The 26,274-nt window shown below is 33.7% G+C and overlaps 1 protein-coding gene across 1 annotated transcript; it reads right to left on the bottom strand.

The window, feature by feature from the left end:
* Nucleotides 1-589: 589 nt before the first annotated feature.
* Nucleotides 590-23,709, bottom strand: TESMIN (testis expressed metallothionein like protein). Its single transcript, XM_032212657.1, is given in 14 exon segments — nucleotides 590-1,059; nucleotides 2,636-2,811; nucleotides 3,920-4,059; nucleotides 5,764-5,873; nucleotides 6,883-6,954; nucleotides 7,553-7,626; nucleotides 8,916-8,992; nucleotides 9,497-9,515; nucleotides 13,420-13,450; nucleotides 19,306-19,412; nucleotides 20,175-20,336; nucleotides 21,021-21,079; nucleotides 21,369-21,483; nucleotides 23,191-23,709. Coding segments are annotated over 14 exon segments (1,854 nt in total). The 3' UTR covers nucleotides 590-866.
* Nucleotides 23,710-26,274: the final 2,565 nt, after the last annotated feature.

Genomic DNA, 26,274 nt, shown 5'->3' with positions numbered 1-26,274 from the left:
TTTTTTAGATGTGCTATTGAGCTTTCCAAAATAAATCTGTATCTCTCTGTCATTTTAATGTCATTATTGGTTGTATTACACTGCCTCCTGAAAATCAAGGCATATATTTGTCTTAATCGAACACTAAAGATGCATTTTTCACATTTAAGAATAATATTTAAGCAGGTAAACATCAATTTCATAAGCAGGGAATGTGCACTATACAAGATCCTCTAGATTTGATTTTCTAGTTTCATAGCTATTTTTAAAAATGTTTTTGAGTTGAATTCTCATTGATTTCAGGTATACCATTTCTTTAATGGTACCCTAGGTATTGTTTCTGCCACATCATGTTCCAGAAACCTAAAGAACCTAGGTCCTTGCTCACTGAATTGGAGTGTCTTGAATGTCATGCCTCAAGTCTTCAGTTTTATGTGGTACATATATGTTGCACAATACAAATAATCTTGTTAAGCATATTTATTAGTTGAAATGTATACCATTGTTACAAAACTAGTAAATAAAGCAAATGGAAAACAGTTCCTTTCATTCTAACAATTGAACATTAAAACAGGGACTTTGCAATTCTTCACTTTTATTTCATCTTTAGTCAGACACTGAGTACTGAACAAGGGGAGTAAAGTAAGAGTAAAGAAATTTTATATGACATATACAGACCATATTAGGAATTCATTTAAAGAATAATTTAAATATAGAATAATCCAGCTGAACTTTTTATTGCTCTGCTAATTTGGAACAAAATAATTATCAATTAGATAATATAAAAGCAGGAGAAATAGAATTAGAAAATAAACTGTGTTACTGTATATATTTTATCAAAATTAAAATAATTTCAAGCACTATTTTAGCACTGCAAGTAAAACACATTATTCTACTTTCAGTCCTTTGGATTTAAATTCAGAATGAAGAATCTGTGATAAGCATCTCCCAAATTCTTCTAGGATCATTTGTTCAGCTAAGCAAATGGAGTAATCTTGTTTTTCTGCCTCTTCAGCTTGAGCAAGAAGACAGGCACATGTTGCCTCAACCACCTCCCAAGATATACACGTACTAGATTGTCTATTACAACAAAACAATATATAATTACATTTTAAATATATAAATTGATGCAAAGAGAATTACTATACATAACCACCAAATTCTAAATTTACTCATGGCTTAACTAACTGTTCTGTGACAGATTTGTATTTCAACACTGACTGATCCCTGAATAGATGTTAAGTGACAGAAGAAATCAGTCTGAGAGACACAAACATTTTTTTTCAATTTGCAGCTTTCTTTCTGCAACCAATCTCCTTTTATACAGTTAGATGGAATCTTTCAGGAAAAAGATAGGGACATGGTTGTCTGCAGGGATGACAATAGCTGAAATATGAGCCATGTTACAATGCAATCTCTGCATACTTGCATGCAGTGTTTTGGCAGAAGACAGACAAAAACTTAATTCAATGAATGATCAGATTGGGACAGGCGTATGAAAGGGGGAATTTTGAATTATGCACATCTTGTATTTTTGGCATTTACTTGTCTACCTATGTGTATTGAATGCACAGGGAACAAATGATGAATTAAGATCCCTGCTGTTACCCATCACTTCTTGCACTTTAATGCCGTTTTTCAATATTTTAGTTCATTCTTTCAGAACTCAACTAATGCCAAATGTTAATTTCAGTCTTTAGTCAGACAATATCAATTAGTAATAAAGATACTTTTAAAAATACCAAACTAGGGCAATCTTTTTCCACAGAAATAGGTAGGTTTCATAGTTATTTCTGAAACACTTATATTCTTGAAGTAACTACAGAGAAAATAGTAAATTCTTTAAAGATTACTGAAGCTTTCCCTTATTTACTAGTCTTTGAGTGGCTTTATTCAATTTTTAAAAATCTAAATTATGGAGGTTTTCAGGATATTTCCATGTTTTTTGTTTGCATCCATATTGTAATTCAGTATAAACAGGATAATGGTAAATTCTGAAAGAGTTTTGAAATTGTAGTTGTATAATACACAAAACATATGCATTTGTACATGTGTTCGAAAGTACATCTGTAACAAATTACTGAGTCTGGTTTGGATAACTACAAATGAAAAGAACAAAGGTTGGAAGTCCAGACTCAAAGTTTCAAAGTTTAATAGCATTTGTATGCCGCCCAATCCCGTGGGACTCCGGGCGGCTAACAATACAAATAAAAAAGAATAGAAGGAAAGAAAAGATAGATTTAAAAACACACCATGCACTCCATTCCAAGTGGGGCTGGACCATATTTTGGGGTCAACAGCCCCAGGCCTGCCGGAACAGCCAGGTTTTAGTGGCCTTACGGAAGGCCAAGAGAGTGGGAAGGGTCCGGATCGCTGCAGGGAGATCATTCCACAGGGCCGGAGCAGCTACAGAGAAAGACCCCCCCCCCGAGTAGTTGCCAACCGGCATTGCCCGGTCAACGGTACCCGGAGGAGGCCCAATCTGTGTGATCTTATAGGTCGTTGGGAGGTATGTGGCAGGAGGCGGTCCCATAGGTATCCAGGTCCTAAACCATGTAAGGCTTTAAAGGTAATGACCAGCACCATTATCCAAAAATTTTCCCATAGTACAAAAGAAATGTCTTAGAAAAATATTGCATAGGTAATTAATTTCTACCTTTCTTTCTTGGTTTTTGATAATATTTCAGAGTTAGAAAAAGATTCAGAATCATTTTCTTCATTAGTTTTAAATTCCATTTGAAGTGGCATATTCATTAATGTTTTTCGATCAGGGCTTTCTTCATAATTTTTGCATCCAATACATTTGCAGATAGATGAGCACATAATTTTAGCCTACAGAAAAACAAAATATTTTAATTCTTAAAAATACATGTTATTTAATAAAGGTCCACAATAAAAAAACCCAATGAGATTGGATGTTCAACAATTCAATCATACAGCTGCTTCACTGGAAATAAATCTCCTGAGTCCAGTAATTTTTCATTGAACAAATATTGTTTTATCCAGAGAACGCTTAAATATTTTAAAATGAGAGGAATTTGCCTAATCCCAGTCCAATTTTCATTTGCCCTACTATTCTAGGAGGTTGAAAACCTCTTTAAAGTTTTTAGGGTTCAAACTGTTAGGAAGATAAGGGACATATTGAAAAGAAAAAGCTCACTTCCTGTTCTGTAAATGAAAACTTTCTGTGTCATTTAGGATCTAAAACTATATATTTATTTTAAATCTTTATTTACAGCTTTTCCAAATCGATGAAGTCATACATAGCAAACAGCACCATTGATATCTAAAAAGAAAGTATAGACCAGATTAGGTAAGTTTGACTCCTGGTAATTTCGTAGATGTATATTAGAGCTATGTAGTAGTTTGGATTTTATCTCTAAAAGTGGTTCAGAGTAGGAACATGAATGTAGCAACAGTCTGCAAAATATAAAGCAGTTCAAGCAACTTAAATTGCAGTCCTGTTAGGATGTTGTATATTGTTGCTTCATTCATACATTATTGCACTTTAAAATATTAAGAATCAAACAAGAGCATTGCACAGTCCTAATATCTGTGTTATCTTCCTGGTTACAATGTAAAAGTGATTTGCCATTATCTTTTTCTGGGAATTTTTTCAGATTTCCCCATTTTGGGATTTCTTGGTGGCCTCCTATCCACGTATTAAAAAGATCTGACCACCTCCTAGTTTTTATGGATCAAAAAAATTGGCTAGTTACTGCCATTCAGCATGCCATAGGTAGGCATTTGTCTTTGTCCTGTTGTTTTCTTATTTGTCATTCACTCGTCCCTTTTTAAAATTTAAAAACCATTTTTTTCCACAATTGCTTACTCCAGTTTCCCCTGATCACATACCCTGGAGGTTCCCCCAAATAAAGACTCTTAATGCTTCTGCTATGATAATACTTTTATAAAACTGATGAAAATATTTTCAACAAACCTCAAAGCATTCACAGTAATTTTTTAGGCACCCTGAACGCTTACAGTTACAACCTTTATTATGCCTTGGTTTAATATCGCCAAGTTTTCCTTTTCCAATCTTTGGCAGGAAAGCTTCTGGATTTCTGTCAAGACAAGCCTAAATAAAACATATTATTCATATAGAATATATCTCTCAAGCAGTTTGAAAAAAAAAGTTTACTTGCTTCCTAAAAGCAAACCTTTCCTGAAGTAGATTATGGTTCACTCTTTTCAAGAGACAGAAATTTCTAAGCATGCTAATGTTCCTATGAAATAGAATTATATAAGGCAAAGTGTATATCAGGCAGAATTTCACTGTCAAATTATCTAAAGCACTGGTGTATATTTTATTAGTACATCAAGAATCCTTGATTTGAACCATTAGTCCTAAAAGAATTTGTGCATGTTTCACATGTTCAAAGAAACCCTAACAAGAACAAAAAATCAGGAATCTGATACCATGTTTTCCTACCAGAAAAGTTGATTAAAAAACATAAGTTTTTGTGAGCTGCAGCTCACTTCATCATATCTGATGAAGTAACTTGCAGTCCTGATGTATCTAACAACAATAAGCTAACTCTTGGATGAAGACTTTTGGGAGTAGAAAATTTTTAAGATAGCTCACTTTGAATTCAGATCAGCACCAGCTGTCTGCATCTATAAATCCATTGAACACTAGGTAATAGATGAAGAGACAGTTTTAGAGTTGCTATGCACTTTTATCATCTTGTAAAAAAGACTTACTTAGAATGCTTCTATATAATATGTATCCTATTGGTTGGATTGATTTTTTTTCATCACTTCCTTCCTGCCTCAGTTCAGTTCCTTTTTTTCCTTACCAAACTGTTGTTTCTTTATAAGGGGAGAGTACTCTATCATTATAGACTATTAACATTCAATCATGTCTGATTCTAGAAACTGCTTGGACAAATCCTTGCAATTTTCTTGGTAAGGTTTTTCAGAAATGCCATTGCCTGAAGAGAAATCCAGATGCCATAGGAAAAATACATCTTGTTTAGGAATTGCAAACAATTATTTTCCTATCCCTGTATGCTCCAAAGCATGGTTCTTTTTGCCTTTGTATCCAAATTATTGCTCAAATCTGTTAATTGTAGTACCATTCCTATTATTTCCTGCATCTTCCAGTAAAGTTGAATTGAGAACCAACATGCTAATCATCTGTGGTGAGGTGAAATTGCATCAAAGTGACTGAACAGAGATATGTTTTTAACATAATTTCTCTTTCCCTAATTCAAGTGATATGTAAAAAATGAGATGGTGTTAAGATATCACTACAGGTAGTCCTCAAGTTATAAAGACGATTGAGTCCAAAATTTACATTGCTAAATGAATGGTTTTGCCTCATTTTATTATAATTCTTGCCACAGTTGCTAAGGGAATCACTGCAGTTGTTAAGTTAGCAATATAGTTGAATCTGGCTTCTCCATTGACTTTGCTTGTTAGAAGGTTGCAAAAGGGGATAACATGACCCCGGGACACTGCAACCATCATAAATATGAGTCAATTGCCAAGCATCTGAATTTTGATCATGTGACCATGGGGATGCTGTAATGGTCATAAGTGTGAAAAATTGTCATAAGTCACTTTTTAAAGTGCTATTGTAACTTTGAACAATCACTAAATGAGTTGTTGTAAGTCGAGGACTACCTGTATTTCAAAAGGCTGTTTTAATATGTTTACTCAATTTGATATCCTGAATTGTTGGAATATGTAAATGCAATTCATTCAAAAATGTTTTAAAAATAACACGTTATGAATATAAAGTAAATAATTTTCATATCAAAATAAAAAGAGAACATAGTTGAATTACCTTAATAGCCTTAAACCGTTCTATTTCATGCTCTGGATTGTTATAACAATTATTACAGTTGCAATTACTACAGAAATCACCATTGGCAAAACAATCGCAGTATCTATGTTTAACAAAATAAGTACATTAAATTGTTTGCAGTTCAACATTTTCAGATAATGCTCACTCTTATCTATTATTTTTATTTAATTTATTTATTTAAATTTCCTGTATGGCCACTTGTTTTAACATCACAACTCTGGGCAGTTCATGATCCATAGTAAAATCCATCAAACAGTAAAACTAAAATACAAAAAAGAAAAAAAAAAACTTAAGCCAACAGCCCCTAACTGATCCACAACTTCAATTACTGGGCTACAGCCTCACTTTACCCCCAATGCCTGAAGGAACAGCCAGGTTTTCAATCCCCTCTTAAAGGCTAGGAGAATGGAGGCTTGCCAGATCCCGGGGTGCTGCAGAAAAGGCTTGTTGCCTAAGCCCCACTAGGGAAAGAACTTGGACTAAATCCACTCTACTAGACTGAGAAACAAGTAAATTAAACTACCATATATGAATATCTATTAGTTTTATCCTTTATATATTTTGCCACATTTGTGGGTACTTTGAAGACTGTTAACAAATGGACTTCGAGAAAATCAGTCGTACTAAAAGGCTTTGGGATACATTCAAATATTTTATTATTATTATTTATTTTTATGTTATCTTTTGGGATTCCTTTTCATTATATGCTATTGCTTTATGTTTTGATATGCATCTAATTTAATGCAAAAGTTATTAAGCATTCTTCCTATCTTCACTATAAGCCATGTTTTACTTAAGGTTATTTAAAGAAGAAGAAATACAGAAAATAAAAGACCTAAATGAAGTTCAGATAAACATAAACTCATACCCTTGTGCGAAGCACAGTATTTAACATATAAAAGCAAAAAAAAAATTCCTTAATACTATAAAGAAAATGTATAGTAACTTAGTATAATATACATTTTGTCGAATATTGTATCTGACTTTCCTACAATAACATCTGCATGACATATTTTGAGTATATACAAAAGAAACAAATAAAACTTCTTTCTTATATAGCCAAATATCTCAGTGACATTTTGTTTACTCACAGTTTGAGGCATTGTGATTTAGTGCAGTTGCATGGCTTCTTTGATTTTGTGTCCCAGGAAGCACAAGGAAATCTAAACAAACACATGTTGCATCTAAACTATTATGAAGTATTTATGGAATAGTGCATATTAGAAAGATGACACCCACATAGTGATAAGGTAACAAGAAAAATATCATTGTTTCATTTCCGATTTTCCATTTAGTTTCTTCTTTTGGTATCCATGAATTCTATCTTTTTGGTAGAATAATTAAATTATAAGCAAAAATATTTATTATGTAATGATGTTTAAATTGTATTACTTTGCATTTTTATCTAGCAATTCCAAAACATATATTATTATATTGGGGAAAGTGCCCAAATATATTTAGTTCCAATGTATATAGTATTCTCATTGTTGATTATGTAACAGTATGATTCCTAAAATGAATTCTCCTTGCAAAATTTAATGAAGTATCTCAGAATGTAACCTTTTGTTCACTTGACTGAAATGAAATGCATACAGTATATTTCATTAGAAACTAGGTGTAGGAATCAATAAAATATATGTGCTATATAAAATGCTTTATTTAAAACAATTGTAAATAATAAGTATTTCAGTCTGCAAAGATAATTATATAAATGCCTAATTCATATAATGCCAGGGAAGTGTACATTTTTACAATTCTTACCCAACTAAAGTTAGTTTTGTTGGCTCCTGAAGAGTCAGATCTGAACTGCTTGTATGTATGGATCCATTATCAAGCTGCTCAAAATAAAATCCAAATATTCCATTTGCATTATATTAACATACATTTACACACTATATAATATTAATAACAATTAATAGTCTTAGAGAACATCATTTGAAAGAATTGATATTTTAAAACATTGCCTTCATAGCATACTGTCTTCTATTTATGTTACTACATATTGCACATTGCTGCTTAGGAGCAGCTCCAGATTGTTGAGCAGAACGCCAAAGATAAAAAAAATTATCTGCACATGCTGCTCAATAATACTACAAAATGTTGGAAATGTTTGAAAGAGTGAACAAATGAATAGGTGAAACGAAAGAAACTGTAGCAATGTAAAAAGAGTTGGAATAAAAAAAGAAGGGAAAGAAGCAAAACAGAAAAATTATTTGATACATACTGTATGTTATAATTAAAACAAATAATGAATGAGGATGAAAGGAAAGAGAGCATAAAAAAGATTAAAGCCCAAGAAATGAGAGACTAGATAATTAATAGTAACCAGGTAAAGGGTAAGGATTAGAGTTGGCTCTATATTAGGCAGTATGACATGGTTGCCATTAGCTTGGCAAAATAAAATAATAAAATAAAATATTTATTATAGTCATAGAGCACCATAAATAACTTGACAGATACTGGATGGTAAGGGGATGTCATTTTCACGTTTTGGGAGGGAAAAGTCAGGGAGAAATTAACCTGCTCCAGATAAGGTTATTGGCTGGAGATAGCCATTCATGTGACGGGAAGGATACTAGCTCTTAAACAGGGTGGATCAGAAAAATCTCCAAACATTTTGCTGCTCAAGCACAATATATTATTTTTAGTATGAGTGCTAATAGATCCTATACTTTTCTGTACTCTAGCTGTTTTCCTCCCTCTGAATTATTCTGTTCAGTTTCATGAAACATGATAGTTGCCTCAGTGTATCCTTACCCTGCAGTGGTAATCGAAGGCTCCACACAAGGGATGCCAACCATAATCTCTTAATATATGAAATTTATTTATTCATACAAATTTAGAAACTGCTGGATTCCAAACAATTCTGGGTGGCTTACAATTCTCAGCATGGAAAGAAAAACCATGCTGTTGCTGGGAAGTTAATCTTAATTGCATTATTAAGCCTTTTAAAGAGAAAGTCTACAATAAAATTACAGAAAGGTGAATCCATGCAGCTGGGCAGACAATGACGAGATAATAAAATATAGAGATATCCTTTGCACAAAAAAGGGACAACAACATATAGTATAAGATTGTAAGATTAAAAATACTTAGTTGAAGGAAAAGGAAAAAATATACTTACCTCTTGAGTACAGGTATTCAGTTTACCTGCAACTGGCAAAAACTGCCCAAGTACAGATGTTACCGAGTTGCTTGCATCTAATAAGAAAGTGCTTATTGAATGACATTTGGTGCAACAATATCTTCAGTACATAACTGGGTAACAGATCTAGGTAACTAAGAATGAAGATTTTTGTTACAAAAAATAACGATATATTTATTTCTGAAATAGAAGGATATATTTTAAAAGGATATGTATCCTACTCTGATAGGCAGAAATAGAAATGTCCTTCCTAGTGGAAGAACAATATTCTTACAAATTGAGATGTCAATACAAATAAATGTACAAATAAATGTAGATAGAAAACTGGAAAAAATTGTTCCTACCTTTGAAACAAAACTAGAGAACAGATTGAAATAAAATAGGGAAAAGGCAAACAAAATAGATGATACTACTACAAAATAGGTCAGGCTGCTAATTGGCAGCTGAAGTTTTTTAAGTGGTCGTATGTTCCCACAAATGAATTTGCATGCCTATATATTGTACCATTGACAAAGCTCCAGACACGAGGGATTATTACTGTTTTGCACAGTCAGTCAGACTGGATTTGGCATTTTTATTCTGTGTATCATGCAAATGGGAAAGTAGCAAGTTATATTTACTGGAGATGAGCCAGGCAATTGGATATTATACCAAAGAAAGCAAACCGAATAAAATAGCCAAATAAATCAATGTTAAGATAATGCAGTGAAATTTTTATTGGTTTCAAAGGTGGAGAGATCAAGGTAGAATCATGGTCTGAATAACATGAAATTTCATAAGAATGTAACATTTACATGGAGTATGAAACTTACTGTATCTATAAAAAGAGAAAAATGGGTGAAAGAATTGATCTTCACTGTTCCCAAGACAGTCACTGATGCGATAGTCCAAAGGAGTATCACCTTCAAAGACAGTAGATGAAACAGTAAAGTAATAAAAATCACTTTTGCCATCAAAGCAGAAAGTATCACAGAGACTAAGAAGGTCCAATGGATATACATGCAAAATCTTAAGAAATTTATAAAGGAATCATGTGAGATGCCATGAAAAAAATTGAAAATCTTTGCAACAGAAGGTGAGAACAAAAAGGGTGAAGAAACGGCTAATCTCGTGGCATAAAAAGAAAGCAGAATCTTGACAAACTGTAACCCAGCATTAATTATTTTTAATATTGTACAAAAGCATACTGTCTATGAGTTCATTGATATAGGGATCATTTTTTTGGTGGAAGGATTCTGTAAAGTATGTTAAGAGGAGAGAGAAATCACAGATAAATTATTTTTGTGTGACTTCAGAGATCATAGAATTTAGATATCAAGCTTGATACTGGTGAATGAGAAATATTATGCAGGAGTGGGGAACTTTTTCAGGTATTTATACAAAAAGTCATGGGTGCTCAAGGCACAAAACATATAATAAACTAGCACGATGATTTTTGAACTAGAACTACAAATAATTAGTTGCATTTATAACAGACTACAGTATCTAGTATCTTGGAGATGAGTTATTGCATGGCCAATACCATAAAAAAATCTCTTTTTACAACCCTGTAATCTCTTAAATTGGGGTAGGATGACTAGATGTAGCTGAGCGTTTACTGGCCGGATGCCCTTCCTGACACCACACGGAGTTCATAAGAGATATTTTGTATCCTGCCCTAGAAGAGAAACATCTGCCCCTACCTAGGATTGAACACTCAACCTTCCGAGTGGGAAGCAAGTGTCTTCATTGCTAGGCCACTATGCCACCTACCATATAGTCTGTAAAATCCTGGGAATGGTAAACAGAAGTACTCAAAACTGAAAATGGTGATCTCTATTTGCAAACTCCTAATATTTTTAACTGAACAAATAGTTACATGGTAGCAGTGCTGTATTGGGAGCTAGCTTTTCCCAGAGCAGGAGAGTGAAGATTCTAAATAAGCAAGTATCACTTACACCAGAGTATGGGAGTTTATAGTCACTCTGTGAAAAATGTAGAAAAAGTAAGTTTTGAATCTAAGAGAATATAAGATCATCCTAGAAGATATTAACTGCTCATAACGGATTCAGTTTTAGATTTTAATAAAAAGTCCATCTATTCTAAGCCCTGCTGTGTTGAGTTCCTGAAAAGCTTTTCCATACGTCATGCACAATTCTTTTCCCATTAGCTACTGTTGCTTTGAAATCTTACTTGCCATATTATTAAAATTCAAAAATTTAAAAATCCAAAATACATTTTTGCCTATATTCAGCTTTGGTTTCTTTCAAAATCAAGAATAAAAAAATTAACACATCATTTCAATCAGCAAATATTGCCTCTACTTCCATGTTATCTACTATCTCTATTAGTATCAAGGATAGCCATTTCTCTTCTGCATCCCCTTACCATCTCCAGGAAAAAGTTTTCAGCAATCAAATTATGAATCTCCTAAAGGATCAGACTTGGAAGTATTTGCTTTCCAATCAATGCCAGGTAATTAAAGTGACTACTTGATATATTAGGAAGCAAGAATAAATACTACTTTGACATGGGCTCTGGGTATATCTGTTATAGACCCATGATCAGCTGGCTGCATAATTAGTGCCCCAAGGCCTCTTATGCTCAGTAACATTGCCCTGGAATCTGCCAACCTGCAATCATGTTGCTTGGTGGCTGTTACTTTTGAGATGATGGCAGGCTGTTTTTTAATGGATTTTTTTTTTAAAAAAAACAAAAGATAAAAGTGAACACAAACTCATCAAAAGTAAGGAGGAAAAAAGAAATAAAAGAAAAAGCAAAAATAAAGATTAAAAATAATAAAGAAACAATAAAGAGGTGACTTCTGATATTCTTCAAGGTTATAAGTAAAATATATTTTAACCTCTCTCTGTAAATCACATCCTACTACTCTTCTTTCTCGAGCTGGTGCTGGGCTTTATAAGCAGGAATAGCAAGGAAGTTAAGGTTCAGCTACAGAAAATGAGCCAAGAGTTGGGACTACCTCTTCCATGGGGAAGATGGAGGGCAGTGATCAGAAAGACCAGATCTGATTGCTCTACTCTATAAGGATCTTTGCCAGCAGGGAATAGAAAAGACCAATTAAGCAAGATATCTTTTAAGTCAAAGGAAAGAAAGGATAATACCAGGCAAGAAGAGATAAGAAAAAGACCAAAACAAGGAAAGATCTCTAGTCATAAAAGAGAGATGAAAAAGGAAAGCAGGATAGATTTCTAAATTTAATTATCCTAGACATGCTTTAAAAAAAGTTATACATCAGCCCAATAATAAAACTAAACATTGATGTATTAGTTAATGAAAAATACTGTTACCCAAGTGGTCACGGTAAAATAACTGTTTTGTAGCTCTTTTTTGCAAGTAGCTCATAGTGTTTTTTTTTAATATAATGCATTTATGTTTCATGGCATATGCGATACTTTTCATTTTTGATTCAGTACTGTGTATTAATATATGGGAATATTTTAGTGTTATGACCCTCAGGATAATGTACTAGTACTCATGTGATGAAACTCTTTGGTTATTTCAGTCTGAGATCTTTCTAATAATGAAGGAACTGATCCAAATCCCCCTCCTTTCTTTTTTCTCCCTTCTTTTCTTTAAATGTAGGAGAACCTTTATGAGAAAGCTACATAGACATTTGAAGATTATTTCTGCACAATGTGCTTAAATTGGTGGTTGCAAGAAAAAGGCAAGGTCAAAAATATTCTGAAGAAACAACAGCAGAATGCTCTAACTGAGAGGAGCAGAAGGTATATAGATTCCCATTTTCTCAGGTAAAATTTCACATGAGGGAATTATGACTTGACAGTAACAATTTGACTATTATTTCAGTTTCATGAGGGGACAAATTTGAACTCAAATGTGAATTATAAATTGCCAAAGTGCCAAATTCAGCATAAAGAGTGTTTCCTTTTATTTATTTATTTTTTGGGGGGGGGGGCAGAGAATATATAGCCTTGCTATTGTCCACTTTCAGTACCTTCCATGTCAAATATACCTCCCTATTCTGTTGGATCTTATTAGCAAAAAGGAAATAGAAAAATAATTCTGATTCATGTAGAGAAATTGCTCCCACGTGTGAGATCTTGTATCATAATCAATAAACTGCTCCACCCCTTTTCTTTTTCAAATCAATTACAGAATTCTGATTCCTCAGAGTCAGAAGGTAACTCTAGGCTGTCCTAGCATCACACACTATGGCAATAAGATTTTAAAATAGCCCATTAATAGAAAGCTAAATGGGTCCACAGCAGAAGTGGGTTGCTCCCGGTTTTACTACCGGTTTGCTTCGCGAGTGCTTTGTTCGTGTGCGCTCCAGATGCGCATATGCACATTTCAATGTAAATTGTTCTTCAGGCATGCACAGAACAATTTACAATGAACTGCACATGCGTGCACACTACTAAACAACATGCCAGCAATGGCAGAGGCAACTGGGGAAACAGTTTGGGGGCGTGTCCAGCCTGGGCCGCTGCTAGTTCTGTGACCCAGGCCAAAATACCACTACCAGTTTGGCCAAACCAGGAGCAACCTACCTCTGGTCCACAGAACCTGGCAGTTTCCTGAAAATGAAATGACCACAGTGCTATGATTCTAGCTCCGTGCATTGTATAATGTGTATGCAACATAATGGTGCACATATACAATAGATAGACTTTTAGTCAGGACACTCATTTTGTCATGTCTCCTTGTCCCTTTATAGATATGCATGGGAAAAGACCGTAACTATTTATTTAATAAATACATGAAAAAGAGAAAATCTGCACACATATACCAGTTTCCTCTCATATAATAAGGAGAAACAAAATTGTAAATAGTTCCCCCACTGCAGGAAAAATAGGCATACTGTACAATGATAGATATTTCTTTCAATATCAATTTGAATTCATTTTTGTGTAGAAAGCATACAAACTAAAAATGCATGGTTATGTAAAAGTTGTGGAAAAAGATTTGTAAAAGAAAGGAAGTACATCTTTCTTTTTGAGACAAAAAAGGTCTCAGGGGAGAGAGCAAATTGCTCAGTAAATGGACAGCACCTGGGCTACTATTCTCTTGTCAGTTTAAGCCAGTGGTTCCCAAACTTGGCAACTTTAAGACTTGTGGACTTCAACTCCCAGAATTCTCCAGCTAGCTCTTCTGGCTGGAGAACTCTGGGAGTTAAAGTCCACAAGTCTTAAAGTTGCCAAGTTTGGGAACCACTGCTTTAAGCCCTCTCCACAGTCAACAAAGTTGACTATAAAAACTGAGCTGAGCTGTGTGTGGGAAAGAGAAGAGGGTGTCTGTTTGTAAAGCAATCAAAAAGACATAGTAGGACTCATCAGGAATAGTAGTTGCAGTAGTAGGATTAGCAAGAAGTCCTAGTTGTATCATTGGGGGGAAATGATGTAGTGGTGAGTAGTAGATAAATTGGAATGCTTGTGTATATGTTGTCTAGGGGTGTATGCTGTGTTGGTTCTTTTGTGTCGAGCCCACAGAATTGGATATAGTTAAAAGAACCTGAGATACATGTTATTGTGGGATATCCATAAACAAATGGGGTCTCAATTAAATACTTTATGAAAAAGAAACCAATATTAGCTAAAAGGGGAATTTGGCCTTGGCAGAACTCAAACTTTGCAAACAATAGCCAACATCCTACTTGCAGAAACTGCACCTCTTACCAGAACCTTTACCACATCCACAGAGACAGTGAAAAGATAGAAGGTACAGATTCTCCTTACAGACTACTACTTTGGCAGAGACAGATATCCAACCTATGCTGGGAATTAAACCAAAGAAAGTAGACCAGCCAGAAATGGGATTAGGCTCAAATACTTGGGCCAGTATCATCAGGGAAATGTTAAAGAAATAGCAACAGAAAAAGCTTTGATTAAAACAGGAGAACTGCTTTGCAGGGAGACAGAAAGGAAAAGTAGGCTACAATGGGAAAAGAATGAAAGAAACAAGAAGAGAAGAATTTAGGGGCTCATAGATTTATTTAAAGGGGACCAGTCCAGTCACCAGAAAGGGCACAAATACCTCTTAAGTTTTTCAGAATGCATAGAGAGATGATCTCAAAGACATAAAAATCCCTAAAATGTCAGAAGTTCTAACAATAGCATATTTACCATGTTTGAAAGAATTGCTACCTCTTGTGAATGGGTCTCAATAGCCCCATGTTTAAGAGGAAAGGTTTTGAGAGTTTGTAATAGTCTTGCAGCAAGAGAAGTAATGGATTATTCCCATGTTCAAGAGATAATCCTATTCAGTCATGATGTAACTCCCACAGGTTTAGACCTACATATGACAAATATGAAGAGATTCATGAATTGTGCACAATATTAAAGACTTAGATAGGAAATGGTTGAGGCCAGATAAAAGAAGCAAAGAAAAAGTGACAGAAGAAGTAATTTTAGAACAGTTTCTACAGGTACTCTCTACCAAAGTGAGGTTTTGGGTACAAAACACAACCCCAAGAAAAGGGCAGTATAATTGGATGAGGACTACATGGCAACAAAATGGTCAGAGGATGTTAGAAAAATAAAGGGGAAACAATAGGAAAGCCTGTTCCCGAAAGAAGCTGAAAGGGATAAAGGTAAAAGCCTTTAGCTTCTGCTCAAACAAAAAGGGAGCATTGGGAAGTCAGAGCCCTGTGGTTGTTACAATGGTGGGACTTTTATCAAAACTAAAAGCCAGAGGAAAAAGGGAATCTCTGCAGTATGCAAGCAACTCTGTGGAGAAAAATTATAATCCCAGCAAGTTAATGCGGTCACTGTTACAGGATTAGTAGGTCCTGGGAGTAGATGAATGTTGGTACATTCTCATTTCATAAAAAGGCAGCATCGGGGAAAAGAGCCCCTTACAAGTATGTTTGGGCAGATTGAGAAGGTTCCATTGTTAAAGCCAGAGTGCCGATACAGGAAAGCAACAGGTAATAGTGGTAGGAGTAAGCCTAATTTACCATGTAACCTAATGATTGGAACAGATTTTTCATTTATAGAGAGACTCAGAAAGAAGGATTCAAGAAGGAGGCTAAGAAAGAGGGTATAACTACAAGAGCTCAGTCTAAGACAAAGACAAGGATGGAACAGAAACAGGAAGTGAAGGAACCTGGGATTTGTCCTAATCATCCTGGTTTTATAGGAGAAATGAGATGTCCCAGAAAGGAAAAAGCTTTATGAAAGGTCAACAAAACTAGGGGTGAAGTCATAGGGACAGACATTCCTAATGGAAAATTCACCTGGGACACTTACAAAATAAACCAATATTGTTGGCTAGCAGAAAAGGAGAGAAATGGGGAAACAACACCCAGATTCTAAGAAAAAGCAAGGTTGCTGTACTGAATAAGGGATTCATCCCTATATGAAGGAACAAATTGGACAGATAACAGTTTGCCAAGGAATATACTGCAGGGCAATATTGGAAGTAGCCCCTGAAATTCCATGGTCTGGACTTATGTGTAGGAATAGGATCACATACAGAATTTTAGATTTTAGATTAGGACAGGGATCTGTAAAGAAGTGGCCCAGTAATGTAGATCCTGCTTTATGTTTCAATTTGTAAAACCAAAAGGGGAATATGATAAAGTTCCTATGGAGAGATTGCCTTTAATCTCTACTTTTCTAAAATAGCTATGAACACTGTAGGACTTTTGCCACAATGTAGTAAATGATTATATTCTAGTTATCTATGATTATGCAATTCAATATCCTGAAGGAATGTGATTACCAAAAGAATAGTAAAGTAGCTGGTCAAAATCTTTAAGACATGTAGGCATACCAAATGAGATCCTTGCAGATCAAGGATCCAATTTCTAATCAGCGCTGCTGTATATGTGGGCCTGGGAATAAAAGGGATGCATACAAGTCCTTATCCATAGCCAATTATTCTTATGGAAAGGGCGAACCAGAAATATTAAGAAATATGCAGGCCAAGACTCAAAACACTGGGATATGTGGTTGCCTTTTCTATTGTTTCCCTACAGGATAATTCCCAAGACATTAACAAAATCTTTTGAGTTACTTCATAGCAGACAATGTTCAAGAGTTTTAGACATTATTAAGGAAACGTATAGTGTGAAAACTTAGAAGGCCCGAAGAACTTAATCAAATATATATTAATGCAGAGGAACAAGTTAAAAGTCCTAGGACACATTGCCCAGGAATATTTAGAGATAGTCACGGAAGGCCGGAAAGACACTATGATAAAAAATTAAAGGCAAAGCAATTTAGTATAGGAGATCAAGTGCTGTTGTTATTACATGCTAAAAAAAGCAAACAGCACTTGATCTCCTATATTAAATTGCCAGGTAAGGTTCCCACATAGTAAAGAAAAGAACTGGGCCAGTAAATTATGAACTTGAATTGGAAGGGAGGAAAAAGAATCCACCATGCCATCCTCCTGAGGAAATGGCGCAATAAAGCTGAACCTAGAATGGTTTTGTTTGTTCTAAAAGAAAGGCATCCAGAATTGTTGAATTAAGCTTGGGAGACAATACTGTAACTATCCCATGGAAAAATACATATTAATTTAGACCTAGGAGACCATCAAAAGAAAGAGATAGAAAAAATGTTGGGAGTGTAAACATATGTTTACCATATAATCAATGTAACTACTCCTAGTAGAGCATATAATAGAAATGGGGAAACCAGACTGATTAGACAATGTCCATATAGGATTCCTGAGCAGTTGAAAGCTGTGTTACAAAATAAAGTAGAAAAGATGCTCCAGATGGACATTATAGAACCATCTCAAAGTGACTGTCCAATTTTATTGGTCCCAAAACCAAATGGAGACATATGATTATGTGTAGATTTCAGACAAATAACACTCAGACTTTCCCCAAGTTTTATGAGTTAGTTGCAAAATGTCATAGCTTCAATAGTCTATGTTACATGCTTGGGAAGTACTCTAGGAAAATCTGAATTGAAAAGCTAGAGTATCATTGCTACTGTACTTAGCAACATAGATATTTAGCTTTATGAATCAGTAATGTAACACGTGTGCACAAACACATTTCCTGACATATACATATTTGTAATAAATTGCATGAAAAATGCCCTGGCTTATAGAATGTTTTGCTACTATTTCTTTTTATTGTGCTCCTTAAGGTCCATTACTTGGATTCATCTCACCATTATTTTACATAACTGCTGTAGCAAGCCATCACATTTAGAAAAGCTAATTTATTTAAAGTTGTTAAGGATGTTTTCTTATTTGTTTGTCTATTATTTAATTTATATGCTGCCCATTTCATAGCAACTCTATGCAGCTCACTATAGAAAAAAAGGTAAACAAAATATAAGATGATTAAAATTAAAAGGATTGAATAGGAAACTAAAAACCAAGAAGTTCGGTGACATGGGGGTGGATATCATCTCTGTCAACCCCAATAGGCACTCCCATTATAGCAAGCCAATATCAGGGTCCCATAGCAGCTAGCAGAGCCAGGTTTTGAGATCTAATAAATTAATACTCATTTACTGAAAGAGTTATTGACATATATTATATAAAAATAACGCCATAAAATTAAGCAACAATATATACTTTCAGGTAGTTTTATGGTGGTGGTGAGTTAGGAAAAACTTTCAATGTGTATATTCAATAGGTTCTTACTAGTTAGCTTAACAATGTTTTCTGAAAAATCCTGAAATGCTTTATTCTTGTTTACCTTTGTACTGTTCAAACAGAATGATTGCTATGTACAAGATACAGGTTATTAATACATAAGATATTTTTCATTGTTAATAAAAGAGTGACATCAGGTGGATAGTTTGTGCATAAATACAGTTAGGTTTTTAGTTTCATCAGGGCCTTTCCCCTTTCATAATATATGAATGCATATTTGTATTAACTCAGTTGAGAAACTTTCTCTTCTCCTACATTGTCACTTCTATTATGGTAACACTGCATTTTCTTGAAATTGAAATCATTATAATTTGGAAAATGTAATGGTTTTCTGTGTTTTGTTTTCCTATAAAAATTGCTGTAAATATACAGGCAGGACCAGTGTACAATGATACAATGTATATATCAAAATGTAATAGAATAAATCTAAATAGAAGCAGAGACTAATGAGGGATGATGGAATTTTTTGGTGAAAAATACCACAGATTCTTAATCATTGATAAGCGAAGAAAGAATAAAGTTTTTAAAGCAGGCCAATGCACTTTAATTTTTTTGGAAGGAATAGATCTTCAGTGGGTAGGTAGGTAGGTAAATTATATGAAGTGGATATGATCACATCATGCACAGGGATGGATTTCTGTCCCTCCATATTATTACAGCTTGAAGAGATTGTACCATAATGTTCAACTTATAAATGTATTATTAGAGCTCCACATCAACACTTAAGAAGTACCAACATAGTTAATAATTTGAATATCAGAAACAGTATATCTATTATAGATACTTACGCTGTTCTTGATACTGGGGAACCAAATGAATAGCTTTCAATTCTCTTGTCTCAGTATTGTTTACACAAAGTATATGAGTGCCATTTTTCAACTGACATATTATCTAAAATAAATAACCAATTATTAGTTTGCTACAATTTTCATTCTATGTGTAGCAGAAGTACTGTATTTATGTAAAAGGGACTCATTAAAATCTTTACTTAAAACCAGTGCATTAATTTCTGGTATTAACACTGAATATTTGTGTAGTTTTGGAGGAATATACAAAGATGTCCATACTCGCACTTAAACAATGCTCAATACTTTACATTTCTGTTTATTGCATAATACTGCAATCATATTGTACATTTATCAGGGAATAGGTCTTATTAAACTGAAAGGTATTATTACTTCTAAATTGTAGATTTTAAGACTGAGCTCTAATCTTTTGCATTAAATAATGAAAAACAAGTCTGAGTGCTTGCATGCACGTGAGAAGGAAAACCACATCCTCTCCATACCTGCTAGCGGCTTGTACCTCTAATCTACTTTGTTCTACCACTTGTGACTTTCACATGAATAAGGAGTACACAGTACACAGAATAAGGAGTATACCGTTTCACAGTGCTTTACAGCCCTCTCTAAGTGGTTTATAGAGTCAGCATTCTGCCCCCAACAAGTGGGCCCTCATTTTACTGACCTCGGAAGGATAGAAGGATTATAAAAGCAGTTATCAAGCTTTTTAAAATATTACTGTGCCATTTGTATAGCTATGTTAGCCATAAAAAATTTAACAAATATAAAAATGACTCAAGAAATTTTTAATAAAACATGCAAAATTCTCTAATGGAGATATATATTGTTATTATGACGAGGTTATATTTACCACTTGAGGAGTGGAGTAATTTCTCTGCGAATAGGAGGGTTCCTCCACGGCATTTTGTTCAGCTGCCAGATTGTGGTCTGCCTCAGCACCATTTGAACTGTGAAAAACACCTTCTTCAGTATTATTTACTACAAGGCTTACAGCTGTCTCTTTGATCTCATTCTGAAATACAAGAATTTCATATTTGAAATGGGATACATTATATTAGAATATTAAGAATAAAATCTAATAATTTAAACAGAATATGCTGACATTGATATGTAAATAAGAATTTCAAATTACCACTATTCTTAATTGTCATTAAAATATTTTTTAAAGGAACATTTTTATTTTCTTTTAACAAGTGGCTAAAGAGTATCAAAGAAAATACGGCAGAATTTTTTCCCCAACTTCTCCAGGGAAATGCCTGCTTCATGAGCTGTGGCCATTTGGTTTTTAAGGGTTTCATCAAAGACTCCTACATAGTTAGCATTTGTAGACAGGGCATGTTTATGTTATTTATTTTTTATTAAATCTATATTCTGAATGTTTGTTTTTAATAATCCTAAAGCAGATTCTGTTAGGATATCAGACTTTGTCTCTTTGTTTAAAATATTTGTATTCTTTTTCATTACCAATCCTTCCCCTTGGAATAAAAATGATATAATAAAAAGGATGAGCAATACAGTAACACATAAATGACTAATATATATAATAAATAATCTGAAAACATAATTCAGGGCATATATAGATATGGTACATAGAAACAAAGTTCAGCTTCAGAAGGCCTTCAAATGGTGATTCTGCTTGCATGATAATTCATAAAGTTCTATTAGATGTTGCAAGAAATGTCAAATTAATACTTACAAATGTATCATAAACAGGATCTGCATCTTGAGGTGAAATACATATACCATTGCAAGATTCTATTGCACAAAACAAATGTGAAAAATTATAAGGACAAATTATACCATACATAAACCATTGAACTCAAAAAGCAAAATAACTTTGAAAGTATCTAAGATTAATTCACCCAAATACCTCTAATGTGAAAGATGGCATAGACAACTCTATTAAACATCTTCTTAACCTTTCTTCCTATGGGAGGTTCACCTGAATCTTACTCCCATTTTAAATAGATTTTTTCTATTTGCAGGAGGAATATCCTGGTTGCAATATAATTTATTCAGATACTGATATTATAAAATCACTTACCATTAGAGCAGCCTGATACGGTTTGTGACACTGTAGAATTATTAATAATCCCTTTGATTTGGTCACAAGAAATAATGCTATTTGCATTTGAAGGAGTTAATAAAGGTCTCAGTACCTAGGAAACAAAGTAGGCATACTACTGAAGCTTAAAACTATTATTTACATTGTAAAATTAAGCCTTTATGATTATCTAATATTGAGCTTTCTTTAGCAGAAAATATTTTCCCACCTAGGTTGTAGAATCTCATATTTTCTGTTCCACTACCTTTTGCAGTTATATTGTATAACTTTTATCTATTATCATAATCCATTGCTATAGAGACTATCCCAGATCCTCCAGAATAGATTTCTGAAGGGAGTGAGAAGTTTAAGATTGTTGACTATATTAGCAATAATCTGAGGTCCTGATATACTTTCATTAACATACTCTCTTTTGAAACATGAAAACAGGAAAGTGGAGGGATTCTATAGAATACTTAAACTTTCATAAGGCTTTGCACAAATCTCAATACTTCCTGAACTAATTTAGGCTAGAAGACAGCTCTTTTTATGGATTACGTCAGGGGTAGTTAACCTTTTTTACCTACCGCCCACTTTTGTATCTCTGTTAGCAGTAAAATTTTCTAACCGCCCACCGGTTCCACAATAATGGTGATCTATAAAGTAGGGAAGTAACTTTACCTTATAAAATTTATAAAGCAGAGTTACAGCAAACCCATACCCCCCACCATGAAAGCTGGAACACCCACTAGTGGGCGGTAGGGACCAGGTTGACTACCACTGGATTAGGTAAAAAAAAAATTACAGAACAGGAAGCAGTGGGAAAAATACTTTTTCTTCAGTGAAACAAACTATATATATTTGCATATATGCATAAACAGAAGAAAACAGCTTCCAGATCAGTTTCAGAAGCTTCGAAAAAGATGCCCTTGATCAAAATAGTTTTTTAAAAGTGCTTTGTTTCCATGTGTTCTGAATAGCCTGTTTCAGTCAATTTGGACAGCCAGTCCTATAAATTATCAGTTCTTGCAATGGAAATGTTGCACAAGAGTGGAGATTGGAATGCTATAAATAGTTATGGATGCACCAAAGCTTTTGTAACTTTAGATATCTGGATTTGAATAATTGAATAATCCAGATTCAAAGGCAACATACTACCAATACCATTCAATACAGAACAAAACAATAGAGAACAAATATGTCACCTTGCTCATCTTGGTTATGATATTCAACATATATTTTGTTGATCATTATATGATGCTGAATATATTTTTATAAAATTAACATGTTTTCTCCCTCAAATTATCAGGATTTAAATGATAAAATATTATTTTAGGGCTAAAATATGTAATTTTATATTTAAAAAGGAGTTGTTCCTTTTGGTAACCTAATAGCTTTTAGTTATATAAAATATTTAAAATTTAAAACATTTTGAAGTACTCCAATTTGAATTCAATGCACTCAAAATGCTCAACTCATAAAACTTCAAAATAGTTGTTCTGAATTTGAGATAGAACACTGAGTCCAAATCATTTTGAATTTAAAATGTTTTATGTACCTCCAACAGATTCTTATCCCATTTTCAGCTTTTATCTCCAAATCTATTCTAATGAAACATCCTCTGAGACAAAGAGAAACTTGTGTTGCATAGCTGCATAATATGATAATCTAACTCAGCAGTCTTAAAATTGTTTCAGATTTAACCAGCAGTATTCAATAATGTAATTAATTAGTTACAGTTTAATATAATTTGAATATAATAAAGTATGATAAATATAATAGCTATAGTTTTTCTAAATGGTAAATAGAAGCACAATCTTACTGGTGTAATTTCTGTATTTGTACTGATCGTTCCATCAGGAGTGTTGGTGCCAAGAGATAGTACAGCATTTCTATCTTGTGTCATTAATGAAGAAAATTGAACACTGTATGAATGTAGTTGCAGTTCTGGTAAATATGCACGTCTTGCTGCTTCTGAAGGAGCCTCTTCAGATACTTTTTCATATTTTCCAAGGTCTTCATCACAATAATCTTGTGTAGACGGCTGCATTTTTACTTCTAGCACTGCTTTTTCATTTTCCCTGTTAAGTGTATGTTTCAAATGATCAACTGCAGTTTCACCTGTGCAGTTTAAACAAGCATCTTGACTACAAAGGGCTCTCTTTTCAACTGGTTTATTTAGTAAATCAATTTTAAGATTATGGTTTTCAGAGCTAAACGCAAGTCCTTTATCTGTCCTGGAAATTCCAGCAAGAATTAGATGATTTTCTGCAGGTACAGTTAAACTTTCAGATTGGCTATGTTTCATCTCAATGGAAACACGTCCTATAGCAGTTTTCATCTTGGTAAATGTATCAGCTTCAAAATAAGCAAAAAAAGTAATATAAAGCTCTCATCACAAATTTAAATACTCTTCTCCATATATAGTCAGACAGTATATTAAATATTAAGTTATACTCTATACATTAAGTACATTCATTATACTACATATTTAGGCACCAAATTAGAAAACAGAAAACTAGTTCTAGTTGTGTTTTAGCCATGAAAGCCAGCTGGGTGACTTTGGGCCAGTCACTCTCAGTCCAACTCACCTTAGGGTAGTTGCTGTGGAGACAATTGGAGGAGGAAAATGTGTTGGACATATTCACTGCCTTGAGTTATTTGTAAAAATAATAGAGGTGGGATACACATACATATGGAAAAAATATTCTAAGTAGATGGCAATACTTATTTTGAAATTGATTATATATGAACTTCTATGCTTATTTAAATAGTGTTACATATTTGCATTTTAAATGCATTAATATGAGAAACCTCAATCACATTGCAATTTTTTCTATACATCTGAAATACTAAAATGCTTTTGTTACAAAAGAAGAGTAATCTGTATTAGACATAGGTGAAGGTTTTATTTTATCATAACTGATACCTCTGTTTCTATGAAAATATACACCTATGGCAATATAAATATAATCCTATACTTTGGAAATGTTAGTATGTTGCTTATCTATAAACTATTAGAACTCTCATTGTCATGACTTTTAACTGGGTGAAATGGTGCGTAATAGGGCAACATTTTTTGAACCAAGGTACATCAAATGGATTAACTTACAGAATGTGCCCAAATCCAAGATTCCAGATTCCTAAAGTAATGAAAGATGGAAACATTGTGTGGTCATGTGATCTTCATTTTCAATGTTTTGTGACAGCTACCAAGCCAGTCTCACAATCCCTTGCTCCCCTCTCTGCACAACAACAGCCATTTATCTGCCTGCTGGGAAGGGAAGGTCCTACTGCTTTTTTGCACAGCCTTGGTCATTCTGTTTCTCTATGTAGGTAAGAAAATATCTCTGAAACAATGGCTGAATTTGGCATTGGTCTTCTTGTTACATTTATAAAATGAGCATATTTATTTTTGTATTCTGGTCATAGTCAGTTTAGAATTAAAGTACAAACAATCATGGTTTCATATCAGAATGAAACAATGTAAAAGATGAATTCCCATTTCAATTTGTGATTTTTTAAATTACAATTTACTAATTTATATTCCTCAAGGTATACTGAATTATCTTTCTACATACTAACTGCTTCAAGGATATTATAGACTTTATACTGCAAAAGTCATATGATTCTCTCACTGAAAGAATAGCTGAAGAACTTGTTAGGAGTATGCTTTAATATTCTAGAATAACTTTATATCTTAAAAGAAAATCTAACACAGAAATTTAATTCAAATTGGATAGCATTCAAAATTTCAATTTAATACATGGATTGGGTGTACATTCAAAGATTATATTCCTCTTTGCTTAGAGTCTATCTGTTTTTATAGAACTTCCCAATAAGAACAGATTTTGGCAATTGGGATAATATTTATTATAGTTTATAATCTCACTTGGTGAATTATAGTGTTCTGACTATGATTACTGTTATTCCCAATTTTCTAAGTAAATACAACTTATATTATGAAGAACAATTTCAAAGCAAACCAGACTGTAATGTATATCAGTAGATTCATTTAGTAAATTAATTAAATTAATATTAGATATGAAAATCAGCAAGAAGCTAATATAAACCAAAATTACATTTTCAAAGCTATATCCTCAGCTTTACAACCCTATTTTATCTGGGTACCGTATTTTTTGGAGTATAAGACGCACCTTTCCCCTTCCTAAAAGAGGGTGAAAATTTTGGTGCGTCTTATATACTGAATGTAGCCCCACCCACCCATTGGCCCCCACCCTTTGGCCTCTGCCTCCCAGCAATTTACCTCCTTGCAGCAAACGGGAAAAATGGGATTGAGGCTGCAATTGGCTATGGCAATCCCTGCAGCCTGAAACAGCTGATGATCAGGAGGCTCAAGCTAAAATTGAAAGTGAAACTTGCTGTTTGCTGCACTAGGCAAATTGCTGGGAGGCAGAGACAAGTTTTTTTTCTTGTGCTAAACAGCTGTTTGCTGCAAGGAGGTAGGTTAATAACTATAAATGCCTATAGAATGTTCAAATTATTAGACTTATTTTTTAAAGGCTGTTTTATTATTGTTCTAGACAACTTAACAAAATGAAGAAGCTTTTTAAAATAAATGCTTATCCAAAAGAGGCCCAGTGCTTCTTTTAAATAGCAGAGAATAACTATACTTCCAGAAAGCCACATCAATTTTAACAGCATTGGTACAAGTAACCAATTTCATTGTATTTAAGTACAATGACAATAAAGATTATACTTATAAAAGTATAGTCTGAAATGTAACACCATAAACAGTGTATATGTTTGTAATTTTTTGCTTTATGATTCCCCTACAGTATTCTGCATGAACAGAAACCGTACATCAATTGGGGGGGGGGGGAATTATTTTGTATATTAACTTCATTTATTGTAATTATTTAATACAGGTAGTCCTCAACTTACC

This window comes from Thamnophis elegans, chromosome 1 (genome assembly GCF_009769535.1).
Source record: "Thamnophis elegans isolate rThaEle1 chromosome 1, rThaEle1.pri, whole genome shotgun sequence".
Lineage (NCBI taxonomy): Eukaryota > Metazoa > Chordata > Lepidosauria > Squamata > Colubridae > Thamnophis > Thamnophis elegans.
Note: the sequence above shows the minus strand (reverse complement) of the source record. Positions and strands in the feature narration are given on the sequence as shown.